At 36.5% G+C, this 19,082-nt stretch overlaps 1 protein-coding gene across 24 annotated transcripts in view; it reads right to left on the reverse strand.

Annotated features, from left to right (window-relative positions):
• FRRS1 (ferric chelate reductase 1) overlaps positions 1-19,082 on the reverse strand; it is a 342,186-nt gene that overhangs the window by 247,123 nt on the left and 75,981 nt on the right. For 15 of the 24 annotated variants that reach the window (XR_012509136.1, XR_012509138.1, XR_012509131.1 and 12 more), the window contains exons 9-15: positions 18,851-18,964; positions 16,172-16,284; positions 14,500-14,586; positions 11,324-11,421; positions 11,031-11,089; positions 10,026-10,169; positions 8,718-8,779 (exon numbers count right to left, since the gene is read on the reverse strand). Coding sequence is in view for 5 of the 24 variants with exons in the window: in XM_074370025.1 (XP_074226126.1) it covers positions 8,535-8,627; positions 8,718-8,779; positions 10,026-10,169; positions 11,031-11,089; positions 11,324-11,421; positions 14,500-14,586; positions 16,172-16,284; positions 18,851-18,964 (770 nt within the window). In the remaining 19 variants the exon portion in view is untranslated. Of the gene's footprint in view, positions 1-6,009; positions 8,628-8,717; positions 8,780-10,025; positions 10,170-11,030; positions 11,090-11,323; positions 11,422-14,499; positions 14,587-16,171; positions 16,285-18,850; positions 18,965-19,082 lie in introns of those variants that run through there. The other 9 variants (XM_074370025.1, XM_010950436.3, XM_045513243.2 and 6 more) reach the window with 3 other exon arrangements.

The raw sequence follows: 19,082 nt of genomic DNA on the forward strand, positions 1-19,082 counted from the left end.
TGTGAGAATGCTTCAGATTTTCCTGTTTTTGACAAGCTTGACAGTTTTGAAAATTACTGGTCAGGTATTATGTAGGATGTCTCTCTATTGCAAATTGTCTGATATTTCTTTCATGATTAGACTGAGGTCATAAGTTTGGGGAAGGAAGACCAAAGAGTTAAAATGCTGTTTTCATCACATCATATCAAGGGTACGTACTTTCAATATGGTTTATTGCTGTTAATGTTGACCTCGATAACTGGCTGATAGTTTTGTCAGGTTGCTTCACTGTAAAATTACTCTTTTTCCCTCTTCTTATATATACTGTCTGCTTTGGAAGGAAGTCACATTGCACAGCCCACACTTTAGGAGTAGGAAGTTAAGCTCACTCTCCTTGAGGACAGACTACATAAATTATTTCAAATTCTTCTGCACAGATTTGTCTATTCTCCCCCATTTGTTTATTTATTCAGTCAGATTTAAATCAGTATGGATGTTTACACTACACTTGAGTTATAATCCAATACAACTCGTTGCTCAAATTGTTCCAGCTTTGGCCGCTGGAAGCTCCTCCAGTTGGTTCCCAAGCACCTTTGACATACACTATAAACGTTTTGAATGTGAGATGTCTTTTCATTTTATCAGATCTTCAGTTTCTTTCAGTAATGTTTTGTAGTTTCAGTATACAAGTCTTGCATTTCCTTAATTTTTTTTCTGTTTTATTCTCTTTGATGATTGTGCATGAAATTGTTTTCTTAATTTCACTTTCAAATTTTTTATTGTTAGTGTTTAGAAATGCAGTTGATTTTTCTGCATATTGATTTTGTACCCTGCTGCCTTGCTCAACTTGTTCATTTCTTCTAGTAGTAGTTTCCTGGACTCCTTAGGATTTTCCATATGTAAGATTATGCCATTTGTGAAAAGTGATGGTTCTACTTCTTCCTTTACAATCTGTTTGCCGTTTATTTCTTTTTCTCACCTACTTGCCCTTGCTAAAACCTCCAATATAATGTTGATGCAAAGTCAACAAAGTGAGGACACTCTTGTCTTGTTTCTGATCTTAACAGGAAAGTGTGCACTCATTTACCATTAAGTATGATGCTAGCTGTTTATTTTTCCTAGATGGGTTTATCAGGTTGAGGAAATCCCCTTCTGTCCCACATTTGTTGAGTATTTTTACCATGAATGGGTGCCTCTCTTTAATTCTGTCAACTTTTTTTCATGTATTTTGAACTCTGTTATTAGGCACATACGTAATTATCACTGTAATGTATTTCTGATAAATTAATGCTTTAATCAATTCAGAAGGATGTCTCCACCTCTGATAATACTCTTTTGCTAGAAATGGAATTTATCTAGTATAAATACAGATATTTTGCCTTCTCACGCTTATTATTTCATACTATACCTTTTTCCATTAATTTATTTGTAATCTATCTGGGTTTTACATTTTTATCCATCTGGCATTCTCTGCCTTTCAATTGGAGTATTTAATCCATGAATGTTTAATGTAATTGTTATTATGGCTAAGTTTTGGCCTACTATTTTCTTTGTTCTCTCTTTATCCCCTCTGGTTTTTTGCTCCTTTATTTTTCCTTTGTTGCCTTTTTAATTAAATTATTTAAATAATTTTAGAATTCCACATTATTTTTTTTACTGGCTTTTTATATATGTCTTGCTTTTTTTCCTATAGGAATTACAATATACATCTCTAACTTTTTACATTAAAACTTAGAACTTTTCACTTAGAACTAACATTGCATAACTTTATTTAAAATGCAGACATCTTTCAACTCTACAAGTCCATTATCTCTTGCCATCCTTTGTGCTAATTTGTTATATGTACTATATCTGCATATATTATAAAATCCACAAAACAATGTAGACTCTTTTTTTTTTCTATACATAGACATTTATTATAAAGAATTTAAGTCAGAGAAGTCCAGAAAGGGCTTTTTATTTACGAGTTATTTACCTTTTTTCAGTGCTCATCATTCCTTTCCCCAGATCCAGGTTCCCAATAGTATCATTTCTCTCCAGCCTAAAGAATTTTCTTTTGCATACCGTACGGCAAATGTGCTAGCAACAAATTCTCTTAGATGTCTTTCACCCAAAAATATTTTCATTTTTGTTCTTATTCTTGAAGGATATTTTTTCTGCATGTGGAATTCTTTTTCACTTTTTTTTTTTTTTTCTCTTTTTCAGATGTTTTACCACTCTGTCTGGCCTCCATAGATTCCTATGGAAAGCCAGATGTTAACCAAATCATTGTTCCCCTCTCTGGAATGCTTAATTTTTCTATATCTTCTTTCAAGATTTGATCTGTATTTTTGGTTTTCAAGACCATAACTATGATTTGTATAAGCATGACTGTTCATTCCCTGCTTGAGTTTCCCTGCGTCATGAATTAGTAAAGTTAGGCCTTTTAGCAAATCTTGGGATTTTCCAGTCATTCTTTCCTCAGTTTCTCCTCTCCTTCTGAAGTAATACCTAAAGATGCTATCATTTAACAGGTCCTAAGAGTGCATTCAATCCTTTCCCAAAATTTTTTTCTTTCTTCTGTTCCAGCATTAGATAATTTCCATTCATCAGATAGATGCTAAGTATCAATCTAGTATTAAAGGAGATACCAAGTTCATTGGCTCTTTTTTCTGTCATCTCCATTCTGATATTAATTCTCTCCAGTGAACTCTTTCACATATTTTATTTTTTTCAGCTTTCCAATTTCCATATGGTCCTCTTGCATTGTTTCAATCTCTATGCATTTTTATTTATAGCAAGCAAATTTCTTTTTACATAATTGAGAACAGTTATAATGCATGCTTTAAAATCCTTACCTCCTGAATCTAATCATCTAAGAAATCTCAAAGTTTGGTCTCCCTTGATTGGTTGACAACTATGGCCCAAGGGCCAAATCAACCCCACAGCTTGTTTTTGTATGGCCCATAAGCTAAAAATGATTTTGCACATTTTTGAAGGGTTATTTAAAAAAAAAAAAAAAAGCCTATGCTACAGAGACCATATGTGATCCACAAAACCTAAAATATTTCCTACCAGGTCCCTTAAAGAAAAGGTTAGTTAATCCTTGCTTTGGAGAATGGGCTAGAGTTTTTTGATTCTTCTTAAATCAGGTAATTTTGAATTGTCATCTGTACATCATAAAATACTGAATTCTCTTATTTTTCTCCAATGAATGTTGCTTCTTTTGTTTCAGCAGGCAGTTAATTGAGTTGGACTGCAAACTCCATTTCTTGTGTTACAGCTCCAATCTCAGGTCATCTTTTTTGTTTGGTCTAGCTGCTTTGTGTCTGTTTCATGCATGTGAACATATTCAGGGGTCAACCAGACCTGTGGGCAAACAGGATTTGGGATGCCCTCTCTGGTGTTTTCCTTTCCAAGAAAGGAACTCTCCTCCCTTCACCCCACTCCCTACAGCTGCAGCTGGCCCAGCCATCAGTCATCTGGATTTATGTGCCAGGAACACTGCAGATCCCCTGCCATCCAGCACCACACACACAGTTGACTTCAACTGTTCTGAAGCAAAAAACAGTGAAAATCTGGAACTCCAAACAATTTTCCTCCTCTGAGTGTGGACACATCGTCTAAATCTTCCTGTTTCTCTTCATTCTCTGGGGCTTCGGGCAGCTGCCTTTTGAAATTTACTCTAGTTTTTCAAAGGAGATTCTATTTGGCAGGATCTTAGCCATTACTGGCAGTGGAAATCACAAATTTAGAATGTTCAGGAAATTCTTCTTCCCAGAGCTTGATTACCATATCTCAGAGTCTGATTGGGAATCAAAAAACTTGTTTAGTCCTTACAAGAAACCCAGAGTACAGTACAGTTTCTTTTATACACGAGTAAGATATCACATGAAGAAGATATACTTCTAAAGATAACGCTCTAGGAACTTCCTCGCCTCTAAACCAGAGCTATAAGACCAGGCATAATAAAAAATCACATTAACTCTTTGATAACGAAACAAGAAATTAAGCTGATACCAAGTTTAGGGCAAGAAAGAAAGAAGCAGAATGAGGACAAGGACAGTGTGTTTCCCAACCTGACTGGACAAGAGCTTAGACGAATCCTTCCTTTCATTCCCATCTACAATGGATTATCTTAAACAAGAACCTTTGTTCTTTCTTTCTTTTTTTTTTTTTTCTTGCTTTACCAGAATATACAGATAAATAGAACTTTCAGCCAAAAACTACAGTCCCCCAGGGCTTCCTGGTTGGCATCTGATGCATGTCTGTTCCCACTGCAGCCTGGACTGAAGCAGGATGTGGAGGGGATGACTATCACTTAACACACATCAGAGCCAAATCCTGACAAAAACAAAATAGGTACTGAAGTGAACTTGAATCATTTACTTGATAAGTTATGCCATAAGCTATCTACATCCTTAAGACTGATTTCCCCAGATAAGAAAACAATAAAAACAAAAATAGCCTCAGTTATGAATTCTACCCCAACCACAACTTTCTAGACTTTCATTTTTTTCAAAAAAAAAAAAAAACTCATTTTTATTTTATAGAAGAACCCATCTTTAAGAAGAAAACTCATGATTTTGCTATTTGGGGCAACACTGCTGAAGATATGAATGCATTTATTTTAACAATCACTCTTACCAAAAGATACCTTTAAAAAAAACAGGCTGTATCTTATAAAAACAGGAAGGAAAATTGAGAGGAGTGAAGAATAGGTATTCTCAATTTGTAGATATCAATTATTCATAAGCAGAAGAATCACAATTTAGGATTAATGAAAAGGTTTGTTGTTCTACTGTTAAATGACAAAGACATCTTTGAACAACTCTGCATCAATTGATGATCTGTCAAAATAGTGCCAACAGATGAATCAGTGAAAAACGAAAGTTAAAATATGTTAGCCTGAGCACAGGAGATCCAGCAAGTTCAGGTATTTGAAAACCAAACACACCAAGGTTCATCTTCTCCTGAAAAGAATCTTTCCATGTCATATGTAGAATACAGTTTATTAAGAAGGATTTATTAACCTTTAAGCCCCTTATAATTGAAAATTAGAGGAAGATATTTTAGTATACATTCAATTATCTACTAAAAAAATGTTTTTTAAATAAAGGCATTCAAAAGGAAAGTTTAGACTGTAAGTAGCCTGGCACTTACAGAATAAGAACACAGAAAGTTCACATTTCAAACCATAAGGTACTTGTGATAAAGACCTATATAAATAACAAAAATATAACAGAGAAAGATGTAACATACACAGCTGAGGATATTACTTACACCAGATAGAAGTTAGGTCCTTGGACCAAGCAGAAACTATTAAATAACCACAAAGAACACCCTAAAAAGTAGAATATGTTTCCCTAAACATTTTATTTTAAGAATATAGAGTTTTGCTTGTTTGCTTTGCCTTAGATAGTTCATGTGTTCGTGTGTTACAGGGTCACCGGGATGTAAAGGGAAATACCAAACAATTGTTACAAATAAACGTGGTTAGAAAACAAACAGATCTTACGGTAGCTCACAGAGAGAAAAATGTGACACTGAATATATATATGTTCATGTATAACTGAAAAATTGTGCTCTACACTGGAATTTGACACAACATTGTAAAATGATTATAAATCAATAAAAAATGTAAAAAAGAAAAGAAAAGAAAAGAAACAGAAAATAACAACATTGGTCCATAATTTCAGTTTCTCACTCATAACCCCAACCTTACCACCCTCTCCAAGAAACAAGAAAGACAGAAATGTTTCAAATAAATATTGAGTTAGTAAATTTTAAGGGAAATGCCACCCCAAGATATATTTAAGTACTAAAAATGAAATCACAGCACAAGGAAACAGAAACAAAGAAGTAGTATTATGGCGACACCTACTGGCTAGAAGTCCTCATAGCAAACATGAGACCCAGTCAAAATAAGAAAAATTATTGGAATAGGAAGGAAAATTGATAATTCTAATTCACTACAGAATCAGGAACTTCTAACAAAACAGAACCACCTACATTATTTTACTGCCACAAGGAAAGATAATAACTCTTAAATATGTTCACAAGAGTGAATTTTATTAATTTTGAAATGCAAGTTTACAATCTCCAAAGGCTAGGACTTAAATTTTAAAGTCAAAATAATTAACATGTAAAATGCTATTTCAGCTTTGTAGCTGAATATATAAACACTTTTTTTTAAACTTAAGTATAGTTGATTTACAATTTTGTGTTAGTTTCAGGTATACAACAAAGTGATTCAGTTACATATATATATTCTTTTTCATATTCTTTTCCATTATAGTTTATTACAAGATTTTGTATATAGTTTCCTGTGCTATATACTAAGATCTTATTGTTTACCTATTTTATATATAGTGGTTTGTATCTGCTAATCCCAAACTCCTTATTTATCCCTTCCCCAACCCCTTCTCCTTCCCCTTTGGTAAACATAAGTTTGTTTTCTATGTCTGTGCATCTGTTTCTGTTTTGTAAATAAGTTCATTTGTATCATATTTTATATTCCACATATAAGTGATGTCATATGATATTTGTCTTTATCTGTCTGATTTGCTTCACTTAGTAAATAATCTCTAGGTCCATCCAGGTTGCTGCAAATAGAATTATTTCATTCTTTTTTATGGCTGAATAATATTCCATTGTGTATATATACCACATCTTCTTTACCCAGTCATCTGACAAAGGACATTTGCATTGCTTCCATGTTTTGGCTATTGTAAGTAGCACTTCTATGAACACCAGGGTGTATATATCTTTTTGATTTAGCATTTTCTCCAGATATATGCCCAGGAATGGGATTGCTGGATCATATGGCAACTCTATTTTAAGTTTTCTAAGGAACCTCCATACTGTTTCCCATAATGGCTGTACCAATTTATATTTCCATCAACAGTGTAGGAGAGTTCCCTTTCCTCCACACTCTCTCCAGCATTTATTACTTGTAGACATTTTAATGATGGCTGTTCTGACCAGCATGAGGTGATACCTCTTTGTAGTTTAGATTTGCATTTCTCCAATAATTAGCAATGTTGAGCATCTTTTCTTGTGCCTATAGGCCATCTTTCTGAATGTCTTTAAAGAAATGTCTATTTAGGTCTTCTGCCCACTTTTTGATTGGGTTATTTGGTTTTTTGTAATTGAGTTTTAAGAGTTCTTTGTATATTTTGGAAATTAAGCCCTTGTTGGTCACATCATATGCAAATATTTTCTCCTGGTCTGTAGGTTGTCTTTTCATTTTGTTTATGGTTTTCTTTGCTATGCAAAAGATTCTAAGTTTGATTAGGTTCCATTTGTTTATTTTTGCCTTTATTTCTATTGCTTTGGGAGACTGACTTAAGAAAACATTGATTTTCTGACATATGATTTTTGTCAGAGAATGTTTTGCCATGTTCTCTTCTAAGAGTTTTATAGTGTCTTATCTTATATTTAAGTCTTTAAGCCATTTTGAGTTTATTTTTGTGTATGGTATGAAGGAGTGTTCTAACTTCACTGATTTACATGCAGCTGTTCAGCTTTCCCAGAACCACTTACTGAAGAGACTGTCTTTTCTCCAATGCATATTCTTGTCTCCTTTGTCGAAGATGAATTAACCCTAAGTGTGTGGGTTTATTTCTGGGCTGTTTTCTTCCATTGATCCACATGTCTACTTCTGTGCCAATACCACACTGTTTTGATTACTGTAAGCTTGTAGTACTATCTGAAGTCTGAAAGGGTTATGCCTCCAGCTTTGCTCTTTTTCCTCCAGATTGCTTTGACAATTCAGGGTCTTTTATGCTTCCATATAAATTTTAGGATTATTTCTTCTAGTTCTGTGAAAAATGTCATGGGTAATTTGATAGGGATCACATTAAACGTGTAGATTGCTTTGGGTAGTATGGTCACTTTAACAAGATTAATTCTTCCAATCTAAGAGCATGGGATATACAAAGATGTTCAATCAGAAGATGCATACTTGCATTTCATTGCTAAGAAATAAATAATAATATTAATAATATGTTTAAATGTTAATGAAAGGGGGTTAGCCCCACTTCCACCTTTACCACAGAAATAACAAAATTCATGGAACAAAGCACATGTCTGAAAAACCGGACTGAAAAATATAGTTTCTCAAAAATCCCTAAGAGAGACCATTTAAATAAACTAGTAAAAATAAATGTTTTCTTTAAAGTACCATAGCACCTTTATAGTCCAAAACACATTTACCTTAATACAACCCCCATTTTATCTTAATGACATCTTTTTTGCTTTTCCAAATAGTTCTTTTCTTAAATGCTAACATCCTTAAAATTTCAGCATAAAAAATATTTGAGTTATTTCTCCTCAAGCACAACATCCCCTTTAAGACTCAGAATTAGACCTGAAGGCTTGACATTGGTTTATAGCCCATAGACTCTGTTGAATGCTGACCTTTAAAGACCAGACTTCAGAATTCCTCTGTAGACATGGCCTGGTCTTCCTAATTAGAATTCATGAACATGCTCTAGGCAGTCGGTACAGGCATAGAGTTTTTTGGCTTGATAATAATTATCACCTGGTCTGCAAAAGCCAAAGTCTTCACATGCTCACAGATGGTTGATTGCAGATAAGAATACAATGAGAAAAGTCAAATTCCCACAGACATAAATTGCTAACACTGCCTTTTTAAAAGCATGACCCTGAAAGAAAAATTGAGATATGAAAAAAAGGAACTAGAATCATTAAGGTTTGTGTCAATAATTAATAATAACAAAAAAAAAAAGACTTACTTCTTCCTCAGCTACAGTAAATGACTGGAGGATCTGAATTCTATCATCATCCAATATTTCATCTGTCAAGAACAACGTAAGTCTGTAAGGCCAGTAGGCATGCAGGGTAAACTAACTCTCAAAAAAAGCCCTGATTTCTAGTGTTTGCTAATTTCCAGGATGCACTTTCTCCCATTTCAAGCTATTAAATGTTGCAAACTTCTTGAATATTTAAGGCTCTCACAATAGGACAAGCTGGCTACAGCATACATTTGTCAGGGGACTTAAAATATGCCCTCTTCTTCTAGTCAAACCAAATCACCACGTCAACATAAATGCCAAATCAAAGACTTAACAATCCAAGTTTTAAGTACATATGTAGTTCTTTGTATGTATATTTTTTAATCAAAGTATAGTCAGTTCATATGTATTTTAAATGGCAAGCCATAATCTAGTGGTCGTCAAAGCCCCTTTAAGACTCAAATCCCACACAACATTGTAAATCAACTATATTTCAATTAGAAAAAAATTCAAACCCCATGTATGTGACCCCATCAAGAACCAAAAATGGTAGGACAGACATTTACTACTCTATTCCTAAAAGCCGCCCAGCCTCCTAGATTCACAACATACACACTAGACAACAAACATGTTTCGATCTTAGAAGGCCACCTTTGCTCATCACTTGGGGGGTGCTGACAACTAAATAGGACACAAAAACACAGCCTAGAATTCAAGCTAGTTTAAAATGTCACTGGTTCTCTACTAATCTCTCCATTCCTACTGGCTACCAGCATGTTACCCTTGTCTGGCACTAGGACCAAAACAGACCTTGCCACTAGAGAGCTCTGGCATCAAGTCCTTCCTACCTCGCTCGCTGGTTAGCTAGCAATCATGATGTACATGGCAACCTCAGTGACAGCACACAGGAAGTCTGCCAAATTGGCGAAACTGGTCTGCAGCTCTGCCCTGTGTAGACCGTGGGCATCTCTTCTCCCTCTTTCTCAGGGGTCTCTCAGCTCCAGGCATTGAGGGCTCTCCATGCGTGCTGGCTCCAAGTCAGACCAGCATGCAAAGTGAAAAATACTTATAAAGAAAGCTTCTTCCCTAAAACTAAAATCTTTCCCTTACATTTTACTCACAAATTCTAATGAATATAAAAAACAAAGGCGGAAAATTTCTCCATTTCTACCACTGACCGAGTAATCACAGGGGAAATTTTTAGTAAGCTACCATGTCAGAGTCAACCATTAGTGTCAAGGAACTAACTATATTCCAATAGTTTGTATAACAGTGCTTCTACATCACGTGGCTTTTGGAGCAGGTTACCTTTTCGAGAGAGCCGGTAAGCATGTATCTCCAGAACAATCTCTGCCCCAACATGCCAGGCTACAAATCCAATCATTGCATAGGTTTTCTGCGGGCCAGGAAGATTCAGCCCTGGTAAATCCATTCCCAGGAACATTGCTGCCACTATGTTTGTAAGAAAAAAAAAAAAAAAAAAAAAATATATATATATATATATATATATATATATATGTATATATTCAAATGTAATTCAAGAGGCAACAGTGTGTGTATGTACGTGTGTGTGTTACATGCTAGTAAAACATACTAAAAGAGTTTGTGAGAGAAATTAGATTAATATTTATGACCAAATAATTAGTCTTTTTTTTACTGTAAGACTAGAAAGGCTAAGATGGGAAATTGTAGTTACGATCTACCAGTTGTTAAAAAAAGAGGCATCCAAATACGTTTTAGGTCTGCAGTGTAGGAAAGGAGAAAAGTACAGAAACCATTTCTGATTATACCTCCCCTTCAGTGAATTTCTACAGACTAGACATGTGAGGGCAGGAGGTATCAGCTTGGGTATTTATTATATAAAGCATCAAAACATACTGGATAATCACACTTGACTTTTGAAAAAGTCCTTCCGCTGGAAAGTACCATCCCCATGGAGAGGACCTGAAAACAGAGGGCAGGGACCCCCACACCCCAGGCCACATCAGCCCAACCCACAACTGACCCTCCATTTCAGCTGCTTAAATGTTTGGTCATCAGCATAGTTTATTCTGCCAGCAAAGGCAAACACTAAAAAAAAAGAGGCTTAAAGGAGAGTTTTGAAGTCCTTTTAAAAACCTTAAAACTGAAATAATGGCTTAAATAGTTACCTCAAGAAATTGCTTTCTGGGTTTCAACGTTTAAGGCTGATTTCTCCTCAACAACCAATTACTCCAATTACTAATGCATCTACAGATCATTTAAGCCAAATTACAACCTGCAGTATAAACAACCAGCAATTATATATGAATAAGTGGCATCGCAGTTACTTACCTGCTATTATTCTAGCAGCTGTTCCCATACTCCAGTGAGTCCAGTTAAACATTTGCCTTCTACCAAATAAAGAACCAGTCAGTATTCTTATAAAGCGATGGAACTACAATTAATTCCCAAGAGAATAAAAAGCAAGCAATTTCCCTCACTGCCTAGGAATTATATATCTGAAATACATTTTAGAACCTTTTAAAGTGAATATAATGTATATTTTATAAAATGCAAAAAAGGAATTAGCCTGCCCGCTAGTGACATCTGCATTAAGAGCATTTATAAATGAAGACTGTAAGTACCTTGGGTCATGCAGGGGTGGTCTGGAGGCTGCCAGGAGAAGCTGAAGAACTGCTAACACCATCACAATACAACCAAGATATGGATGATAGCCTGCGTGCTGAACAAAGTTACGTCATTTTAATGGTCTCAATCTCGCCCATCCATTTAAACCCTCAAGTTAAAAATAATGCACACAAATGTGTTCGTAGGATTTTTCCTGTGCTTTAAACATTTAATAACGATAATGATAGTAATAGGCACCGTTCACCGAGTGTCTACACCAGGCACATACTTGCTACACGTTATCACTGATGCTCACTGTGATGCCTGCCAGTTAGTTATCAATATCCCACTTGTACAAACAGGGGAACTGAGGCTCAGCGATATCAAGTAATGCATGCGAGGCCACATGGTGTGTAAATGGCTGTGGTGGAATCCAAGCACAGAAGGCTGCCTATCCACCACAGGGATGTTCGATGACCACCAACCTCAGCACAGCCCACCTGGGACTAGCTAGTATCTGCATGTCAAGAGCAATCAACCTAATGCATTGTAATTATTTGCTCAGACCTCTGTGTTTCCCTGAGCTGAAGGTTCTGTATGATTCCCTGTAACCCATGTGCTTGGCAGAGCTTTAGTCACTCAATAAATGTTTGTTGATTAAGGGACTAAGCTGCACAACCACTGTATTAAAATCACATCTCCTCTGTTCAGAATGAAGGTCTAAGCTAAGAAAAAACATCAACACCGTATCTCAACAGTTTCCACTCTTCTCTCAGTGATGTATACCTGCTCAAAACAGCAAACAGTTGGATCAGACCACTTTACAGAACTATTTCACATAAAAACTGAAGACAAGGACTAAAAAGATGCTCTAACCCACAACATGTTTAGATGGAGGGATATTACAGTCTGCCGTCACTGACCCCCATGCTTGGGTAGACCCTAAAACCTGGGATCTAGAACAAGGACATAGTGGCTTCTAAGCCAAGACAGGAAGCTTTCACAAATCAGGAATTAAAAGCTGACGAAAGAGCATTATAAAACTTTTAGACCATGGACTCAGTTACACTCAGATACGTTATAACCTGGACCATGGAGTTGGAAAAATGCCTCTAATAAAAAACAGTAACAGCAGCAACTAAATTCTTCTATGTGTTTAGAATGTGCTAGGAGCTGTCCTACGTGCTTTCAGTTCATTAGCTCTCAACCCCTACAAAGCCTATGAGATAGATAGTGTACTATGCCCATTTTGCAGATGAGTAAACTGAGGGACAGAGAAGTTAAACAACTTGCCCAAGGCATCCTAGGTAATCAGTGATGACATCAGAGTTTGAATCCAAGCAGCCTGGCTGTAGAACTGTGCGCTTAACCGTTACACTATCCTACTCATAAACAGCAAAGGCTACAAGCTACAAAGTTTAGGAAGTAAGTGTTACCCTTGTCCTGAATACCTGGATAAAATAAGGTTTTAAAGTCTTGAGCTATATCAGAAAATCCTCATAATTTCCTTTCAAAATAATGAGATGCCCAATCTATAAACTACCCAAAAAGCAGGGGGTGGGGGTTTCCTAGGAACATCTGTGACCTAGGATTCATCCAAGTCAGGCCTTGCAGCAACAGCATAAACTGAAATATTAAGTTTTGATAACGAATTCTGACTGGCTGTAAAACTGCAGGAGCATAATGAAAGCACAGGCTCTGACCTTGGTTAGGTCCATCTCTTACTCTTGATAACACTTACTCAATCATTTAATAAATATTCACCTATACCTTATGTACCAGAATCTGTCCTGAGTGCTTTGAGATACAACAGTGAACAACGTATCAGCAAATATCTTGGCTCTCAACAGAGCTCACCTACTAGTGTGGGAAGGCAGACAGAGAAACAACATAACATGTAAGTAAATTACACGAAATAGCGTCAGGTAGAGTGCTTTAGGGAAAAGCAGCGGGAAGGGGCTCTCTGAGAAGCTTTCATCTGAGCAAAGACTTGAAGAAGGGGGCAAGTAGACGGAGCACGAGCAAGGAGAAGGAAGAATCTCTGCTAGGCTCAGCAGCGGCAGCACGTCTAGCATCAGGCCAGTGAGGAATGAGATGAGCTGTGGGACGAGGGGAGGGGGAGGAGATCAGGCAGAGGGTAGCTGGGAGCCAATCATGCAGGATTTTGACTTTAACTTTGAGTAAAATTGAGAGACATTAGAGAAGCCGGTTTGGGACACAGGAATGGCATGATCTGATTTATATATATATATATATTTTTAATCACTCTGCTTTTTGGTTGAAAGCAGAGTGTGCATGGGCAAGGGTTGAAGCAGAGAGACCAATCAGGTGTCTACTGCAATAGTCCAGGCAAAAGATGACAGTGGCTCAAACCCACATAGCAGCATCAGTGATGGTGAGAAGTGTGTTCGACATGCAGAGGCAATGAGATTTCCCGACGGATTAGATATGCAGTGTGCAAGAGAGCAGAATTAAGAGTAATTCCAAAGTTTTGGCCTAAGAAGGGAACAGCCAACAACTAATATGGAGACGGCAGCAGACAGAGCAGGACTGGGAAGAAAGGTCAGGAACTCCATTCTGGACACATTAGGTTTGAGATGTCTTAAACATGCAAGTTGAGGTCCTGAGTAGACAGCTGGATGTGCGAGTCTCAAGCCAGGGGAGACGCTTAAGCTGGAGATACACACTGGAGAAGAAGCCTCTGTTTCTTCATCTGTGACATGAGGTTATTATCAGTAACTACTTCATTTGAGGCTTAAATTTGATAACACATGTAAGGCACTTAGCACAGCTGCTCACATTAAGAATGCAACTAATGTAGCTTAGTGATAATCATAGCATTAGTTAGAGAAAACCACTTACAGTGTTCGTGTTTCTTAGATATGGTGCTTCCAATTTTCACCACTCCAGTGAGAAAACTCACTAAAGCTATAGTGTATTCATAACGTCTGAGGCAACCTAAAAATACACTTCACTAGCAAATAATCTTCACTGACATTCTCACTCCATCCCTGACCCCCAACCATGTGAAATCAGTCACCAGATGATTCATTCAAAGAGGAAAGAAAGAGGGGTACGTGCAGAAATATCTTTGTACCCATCATTTGAGAATAAAACAGTGAACCCCTTTGACATCAAAATAAATTTAAAACATACAAATAGAATTAGAACACTCTGTTTAAGATCTGCTTACCCAATTCCAGCCTCTTCTGTAAATGAAAGGCAGAAGAAAAGCAATGAAGGTGAGGGCAGAAGTAGTGAGCATGAGCATTCGATGCACCTGCAAGGGTGAAATGACAAAATGAGAACAGAGTTAACGACCTAAGAGAAAGGAGTTGGCATCACTAGGAAGATCGTGGGATGAGATTCAGTGAAGGCGTGCATTCGATTGACATCTAACCACGATTTGTGGTCAGTTTAAAAAAAAAAAATCTTACTATACTACTGAGCTTTAAAGAAAAACCTAGGATGCCAACCTCGTCATTCAGAGGCATCTGCCCAGACTTCACCTGCACAGAGCAGCAGGAATGGATATTTCACACACAAAGCCAAGTCCATCATTTCCTTCCAAAGGTATTTATTAACTTCTACCACCAAGCACAGTGCCTGGATACAATGAGACTGCAAGGAAACAGAAAGTACTAGTTTCCTGAGGAGCTTGGAATTAATTGAGCAGATAAGAGAAACACATTCGAAATGTACAGTTCATTGTCCAAATGAGGGCAATACTGAGAGTGACCGTGGGCAGTTAGCTGATTACACCGGGATGACTGGTGCAAACTAAAACTACGCAAGGGGAAGAAGGACATATAATCACCATATATGTGTACATGCCATCAGAAAGTAGGACATGTAGTCACCCTATATATACAGACATCTTAGTTTTAAAGACAGCAGAGGATTTGAATTGGTAAAGAGAAGACATAAAGAGTTTTCCAATTGGGACTATCCACGTGAGAAGATGAGAGAGAGTGAGCAATCAGAGGCAGACACAGACAGGAGCAAGGCATGTGATCTGACCCTGCCAGCCAGTACCTACCCCTCACCAAAAAAAAACTAAAAAACAAAAAATAAATAAATAAAGCCACCTAGAAAATGTAAAGAGAAACAAATTTAAAAGTAAGTAAATAAAACTGTTTCAGTAAAGCAGTACTGTTTCCTACAAGCAGACACACACATTCTATCTCAACAAGTATTCACTGATCTTCTATGTTTGCAAATATCTCTATGACAAATGAAAGATAAGGCTTGTTTTGCTTTGTTTTGAGGGGTATTTACTGGCTCTTGCTCATGTTTCTATCAAAACACTGCCTGCTCATCCCACGGGAAGGAACAGCATGAAAAGGAACACTTTTAGTTTCTCTTCCCACCCACACAGGACGTACACGATCCTGACTGGTGAGCCAGGGATGGTCCAGCATTCACTGGCCCATTAACTAGAGGACATGCTGGGCTGCTTTGCAATATAGCAAGCTCCCACTCTTTCTTTCTTCAGCTCTACTGCCTTCCTTGGCCCATCTGTACTCAGTGTAGTGGGTGTATTCACTCTTCTAGTCTCTCCTGCAACTAGACATGTAACTCAGGATCATTTGGGTCCCAAGGTCCATGCAACAAAGGGACACACATGGCCCTGATACATTCGCCAATCCAGCCTGACCTTTCATAAAGCTGTCTTTATTTTCTCTTCATTAAGCATTTTGTGTCCATGCTCAGTTGGATAAGAAACCAAAGGGCAAAAAGAAAGGATTGTGAGGATTCCAAAATTACTGTAACCACAAAAAAAAAAAAATCCCCAGACTTCATATGTTTTCATGTTGCAATGTCCAAGTAATGTGGAAATTGCAATAAACCTTTTCTCCACTTACCTGAAACCAAGCTGCATTGCCAAATAAAGCCTTTGACCAAACAGGTTTAAAGAACCGGGCAATCAGGACACCTATGCTAACGGTCGTCATCCAGGCCACAAACATTAAGGCACCTACAGGGAGAAAATGTGATGGTTGACAACACAATCTAATTAAGCTGTTTCTTAAATGATCAGGCCAAATGCTTAGAAAATGTAAATAGCCAACAAAATGCATTCAGCTGACATAAGTGCAACCTAAATCTCAATGCTTTTCCCACCGCCACTGCTACTTCTAATAGGTAACACTTCCAAAGCTCTTATATTATGCCAGACGCTAAGTGCTTTGCATGAATTAATCTAACTGATCTTGACAACAATCCTATAAAGTAGCTACAGTGATTATTCTATTTTTTGCTGGATGGGGAAGGAAAGCATAGAGAAGTTAAGTAACTTCCCCAAGGTTACAAGGTCGGAATTCGAACCCAGTCTGGCTTGAACAATTGTGCTCTTAATCATTACACTAATACAGCCTGCCTGCACTTATCTCAGAACCCTCTCACAACTCACTCCAAAAAATAATGGAAAACAAATAGCACATTATTTCCGAATCCAATTACTGTCAAACTAGAGCTACTAGTAGAAGCAAAATAACAGCCATAAAGATACCTTCTAGCTTAACTGCGATGACATGTATCGAAACTCTACTAGAATGGATAACTCTGGAGAATATAAACGAATAAAGCTAGACTACTTTTCTTTTTTTTTAATTGAAGTATAGTCAGTTTACAACGTTGTGTCAGTTTCTGGTGTACAGCACAATGTTTCAGTCATACATATACATACATATATTCGTTATCATATTCTTTTTCATTATAGGTTACTACAAGATATTGAATATAGTTCCATGTGCTGTACAATATAAACTTACTGTTTATCTACTTTATATATAGTAGTTAATATCTGCAAATGTCAAACTCCCAATTTATCCCTTCCCATCCCATTTCCCTCCTGGTAACCATAAGTTCATTTTCTATGTCTGTAAGTCTGTTTCTGTAAATAAGTTCATTTATGTCTTTTTTTTTTAAGATTCTACATATGAGTGATAGCATATGGTATTTTTCTTTCTCATTCTGGCTTCTTACTTCACTTAGAATGATGATCTCCAGGTCCATCCATGTTGCTGCAAATGGCATTATTTTATTCTTTTTATGGCTGAGTAGTATTCCATTGTATAAATATACTACAACTTCTTTATCCAGTCATCTGTCATTGGACATTTAGGTTGTTTCCATGTCTTGGCTATTGTAAATAGTGGTGCTATGAATATTGGGGTGTGTGTATCTTTTCAAATTAGAGCTTCCTCCAGTTATATGCCCAGGCGTGGGATTGCTAGATCATATGGTTAAGTCTATTTTTAGTTTTTTGAAGAATCTCTATACCGTTTTCCATAATGGCTGCACCATACTACATTCCCACCAGCAGTGTAGGAAGGTTCCCTTTTCTCCACACTCTCTCCAGCATTTATCCTTTGTGGACTTTTTAATGATGGCCATTCTGACTGGTGTGAGGTGGTACCTCATTGTAATTTTGATTTGCATGTCTCTGATAATTAGTGATACTGAGTATTTTTTCATGTGCCTATTGGCCATTTGTATGTCTTCACTGGAGGTCTTCTGCCTATTTTTGTATTTTTTTATTGTTATTAAGTTATATGAGCTGTTTATATATTCCGGAAATTAAGCCCTTGTCAGTAGCATTATTTGCAAATATTTTCTCCCATTGCACAGATTGTCTTTTCATTTTGCTTATGGTTTCCTTTGCTGTGCAAAAGTTTATAAGTTTAATTAGGTCCCATTTTGTTTATTTTTGCTTTTATTTCTATTGCCTAGGTAGACTGCTCTAGGAGAACACTGCTAAGATTTATGTCGGAAAAAGTTTTGCCTATGTTTTTTTCTAAGTTTCTTCCTTCTATAGTGTTTCGTCTTATAGTTAAGTCTTTAAGCCATTTTGAGTTTATTTCTGTGTATGGTGTGAGGGATTGTTCTAACTTCATTGATTTACATGCATGGACTGCTTTTCAAATGCAATCAGCTTTCACTTGTAGAACCAGCACAAATCATAGCCTTATTTCTAGGCTGCTGCTCTTCCAACTTGGTTCTTTTCATCATTTTGAGTATGTAATACCTAAGTATAGCACTGAGTACTTTGTATGCCCTTTGTACATTGATCAGTTCTTCAATAACAACAAAAAAATGTATCTTTGGAATCAAACTACTGTTATAATTAAACAATCACAATCACAAGCCCCTCTTTTATTAACATTTATTTGAATAAATGGCACAACTAAAGTCTCATAAAAGTTAAAATAATTAGCCCAATGATACTCAATCCTGCCTACAGTAAGAAATGACTAGCATATTTTTTAAAAATTATAGATGTCTTAAAAGCTCCATTGGTGATTTTAATGTGCAGGTAGGGTTAAAATCCACTGAATTATTCCTATCTATCTTTTTAATAAAAATTAGCAAACATTAAGATAGATAATGTTACTTGAAAATGTCAATGTTCAAACATGGAAGATTTATGAACATTTGCTAAATTATGCCTGCTACCATTCTTAATCTAGCCAACACAAAATTTATTCCACAAAGTCAAGTTTATTCCACAAAGTAGTAATAATACTACACATGTAACTTACCATGAACCTTCAGAAGGAATAAAGAATGAGATCCTCCTACGTTCTGTGGATAGCCTGTCACATTGTATTTTTCATACGTAATCAAAGGTTGCTGAGAATGCTTATGAATTCGCCCTAAAATTAAAAAAAAAAAAAAAAAAAAAGACAAATTACTTCCTCAGGAGAGAAGGAAGGGAGAGACAATGGCATGGCATGGAAACAAAATTTCTTAAGGTAATAAAAAGTAAATAAA

This window comes from Camelus bactrianus, chromosome 9 (assembly GCF_048773025.1).
Source record: "Camelus bactrianus isolate YW-2024 breed Bactrian camel chromosome 9, ASM4877302v1, whole genome shotgun sequence".
Classification (NCBI taxonomy): domain Eukaryota; kingdom Metazoa; phylum Chordata; class Mammalia; order Artiodactyla; family Camelidae; genus Camelus; species Camelus bactrianus.